The sequence below is a fragment of the Brassica rapa genome, chromosome A01 (assembly GCF_000309985.2).
Source record: "Brassica rapa cultivar Chiifu-401-42 chromosome A01, CAAS_Brap_v3.01, whole genome shotgun sequence".
Taxonomy (NCBI): Eukaryota; Viridiplantae; Streptophyta; class Magnoliopsida; order Brassicales; family Brassicaceae; genus Brassica; species Brassica rapa.
In genome coordinates, this window is record NC_024795.2 from 24,535,017 (window position 1) to 24,537,986 (window position 2,970).

Sequence of the window (2,970 nt, forward strand, 5' to 3'; positions counted from 1 at the left end):
TTTTTTTTTTTGCATTTGGATTAATATATAGTTGTATATATATGAATGAATAGATATATATATATATATATATATATATAATTATTTATTACATTAATAACTAAAATATAATTGATTAGTTAGTTGAATTTCGAATTAATATAAATTAAATTCATTAGTTAAAAAAATAATAGATTAGTTAGTTAGTTTCTTAATTTTAGGTATGATGTATATTTAACAATTAAATTAAATATGAATAGAAATAATAGAAAATATAATTAAATATAATGGTCTAACCTAGACTATTTGTAAGTAGATAAAAATTGATTCTGTTTTAATAGTATTGATATTAAAGTTTCATACACCATGTGGACCCATTTAAAATGTGTCTAAGGCATAGAGATATGTGTCTTACGGACAGTGGATAAGAGAGTGGTCCTTAACAGACCTTAATTTATGGGATCTTCCCTAGTTCCTTTAATCATATTTTAAAATGTTCTTATATTATGCTCAAGTTGTTTATTGGATTTATACATTTAATTATATTTTAATTTGTATTTTTGTCAACTATTCTTTAGTTTGTAATATACTACAGCTTGTTAGCAGCTGAAAAGCAGCCTTTGCTTAGAAAAACCCTTAATTAGCGATATGTGAGGCAGAAAATAAGATAATGTTGCTTGTGTTTCACTCCACAAAACTCCTAAGATCATTTTTCTGTTTTTACATGTCAAGAAAAGTTACTGTTTTCTCTACGTGGAATATGTAAAAAGGTTTCATGGTTTGTTACTTCCTCTTTTGGGGTAAGAATTACTCTCCTGTTCATACAAAATCCAACTTCTCTATTCTCTGGATTCTTACGTACCCCTTTTTTTTTCTTGTCGTCTCTTTCAGAATCTTAAGAGAGAGAGAGAACAAACTGAAAAAGGGGAAGCCTGTGCGTGAGAGAGAACGCACCAAAGCGTGCACGAGAAAAGTAAAAGGAGCCAAAGCAAAGCTTTGGTTTTTATAAAATCCCACCACTTGTCTTACCATACCTTCATCACATCTCTCTCTCTCCCCCCCCGCCCTCTCAATTTTGTGAGATTATTTCCTTTTTAGGCTTTCTCCCCTTTAAAGCTCTCTTAGGGTTAGGTGAATCTCTGTCGTACGTCTCCCCTTGTAAGGAAGCTTTACTACGTTTTGATGACAAATAATCTTTGAACTTTTTGAAGCAAGTCATCAGTTTTTCAAGTTTAGGGTTTGTCGAATTTTAATCTCTTTGTAACCAAAAAAAAAAAAAAAATCAATGGAAGGTTGTCCAAGAAACAGAGAACTCTGTCCTAAACTCCTTGATTTGATTCCTCAAGCAAGACAATGGTACCATGAAGAAAACAACAACACAGATCAAGAAAAGAAACTTGAGCTAAGGCTTGGACCACCCGGTGGTTATGACGAAGATCGTCCAGCAACGAAGAAGAACACAGAGACAAGAAACAACAACATCAAGAAAGAAGCAGAAGACAAATCTATCTTCAGTCCCAGCAAAAACCATTTCTCTCCATCCAACAGAACTAATCTTCCTCACATCTCTCATAAAAGGTATCTCCTTTCACAGAGCGTATTCTCTAGACATTAGGGACCCATCTGACACATCCTATTAAATTTTCAATCTTTACTAGCCTTATTTTCACCTCTGTTCTGCTCTGTTTTGCTCTGTTCTGCTCTGTTTTGCTCTGTTTTGCTCTGTTTTTCTCTGTTTTGCTCTGTTTTTCTCTGTTTTGCTCTGTTTTTTGCGTTTGGTGTTAACATATTTCTTTTTTTTTACTGTCTTGTTTAAAGAACTGCTCCTGGTCCAGTGGTGGGTTGGCCTCCGGTTCGTTCATTCAGAAAAAATCTAGCGACTACAAGCTCTTCAAAGCTGGTAAACGAATCCTCCCACGTAGGTCAAATCAACAAGAATGGTGATGGTGTGAAGCAAGTCGAACCTAAGAGGGAAGGCATGTTTGTAAAGATCAACATGGACAGTGTTCCAATTGGTAGAAAAATCGATCTCAATGCTTACAATAGCTACGAACAGCTCTCTTTTGGTGTAGACAAACTCTTCAGAGGTCTACTCGCAGGTTAAATCTTGATTTTTCAAATATTTTTTTTTGTTATTATAGAAAGATTCTTGTTGTATACTGAGGTGTGTTTTGTTTATGTTGTTTGTTTTAGCTCAAAGAGATACCTCTGGTGGTGAAGGAGAAGAGAAACCCATCATTGGTTTACTGGATGGTAAAGGAGAATTTACTTTAACTTATGAAGACAATGAAGGGGACAAGATGCTTGTTGGGGATGTTCCTTGGCAGTAAGAATCTTTTCTACCTTTTCTCTTCTGAATCTGATTCAGTGTTTTGCAGAATCATATAACTACAAAAAGCATAAAGTATCGCCTTTTGTTAATGCTTTTTCAAATTGATTGTCCTTTTAAGTAAAGAATGGTTACTAAGTAATCTTGATATGTGTTTTAAAAACAGAATGTTCGTTTCATCTGTCAAGAGGCTGCGTGTGATTAAAAGCTCTGAGATTTCATCTGCTTTGAGATGTAAGCTTTTATGTTTCGTTTGTGTTTAGTTTTATGTTAAGATGATTTATAGAGTCATAACTAGAAAAGGTGTCATCTGTGTTTGCAGTTGGATGCAGTAAGCAGGAGAAGATGAGGAACTAAAGAGTGGGTTAGCAACTTCTATACGAGTCAGAAGGTCTCGCAGATTTTAGTTTGTAAATCTGGCGTTTGTTATATAAGAGACAATCATTGGATGAGTCCACAAAGACATTTCATATGATCTGATATATATCTTCCATGTCTCTAGCTAAGACACTCAACTATGAGAATGAGACTACAGAAGCGATCGGTATCTAAAAACATTTTATTCGCAAAATGCTTTAAGGAAGATACTTAGAACATGATAATAATCATCTCATGTCTATAAAACTTTCAGAAAAATAAATGAAAATTGTATTCTATGTAAA

General features: G+C 33.7%; 1 protein-coding gene across 1 annotated transcript; it reads left to right on the forward strand.

Moving 5' to 3' along the window:
* Window positions 1-309: 309 nt before the first annotated feature.
* Window positions 310-2,970, forward strand: LOC103839967 (auxin-responsive protein IAA26). Its single transcript, XM_009116446.3, has 5 exons — window positions 310-1,557; window positions 1,798-2,078; window positions 2,173-2,305; window positions 2,475-2,542; window positions 2,631-2,970. Exons 1-5 carry the CDS (start codon window positions 1,265-1,267, stop codon window positions 2,663-2,665), a joined length of 810 nt encoding a protein of 269 aa, XP_009114694.1. The 5' UTR covers window positions 310-1,264; the 3' UTR covers window positions 2,666-2,970.

Bases quoted from the DNA above. Each gene is read 5' to 3' on its own strand.
- LOC103839967 (XM_009116446.3), top strand. From the start codon at position 1,265: ATGGAAGGTTGTCCAAGAAACAGAGAACTCTGTCCTAAACTCCTTGAT. The intron at 2,079-2,172 runs GTTAAATCTTGA...TGTTTGTTTTAG, and splicing joins CTTCAGAGGTCTACTCGCAG to CTCAAAGAGATACCTCTGGT. The intron at 2,543-2,630 runs GTAAGCTTTTAT...CTGTGTTTGCAG, and splicing joins GATTTCATCTGCTTTGAGAT to TTGGATGCAGTAAGCAGGAG.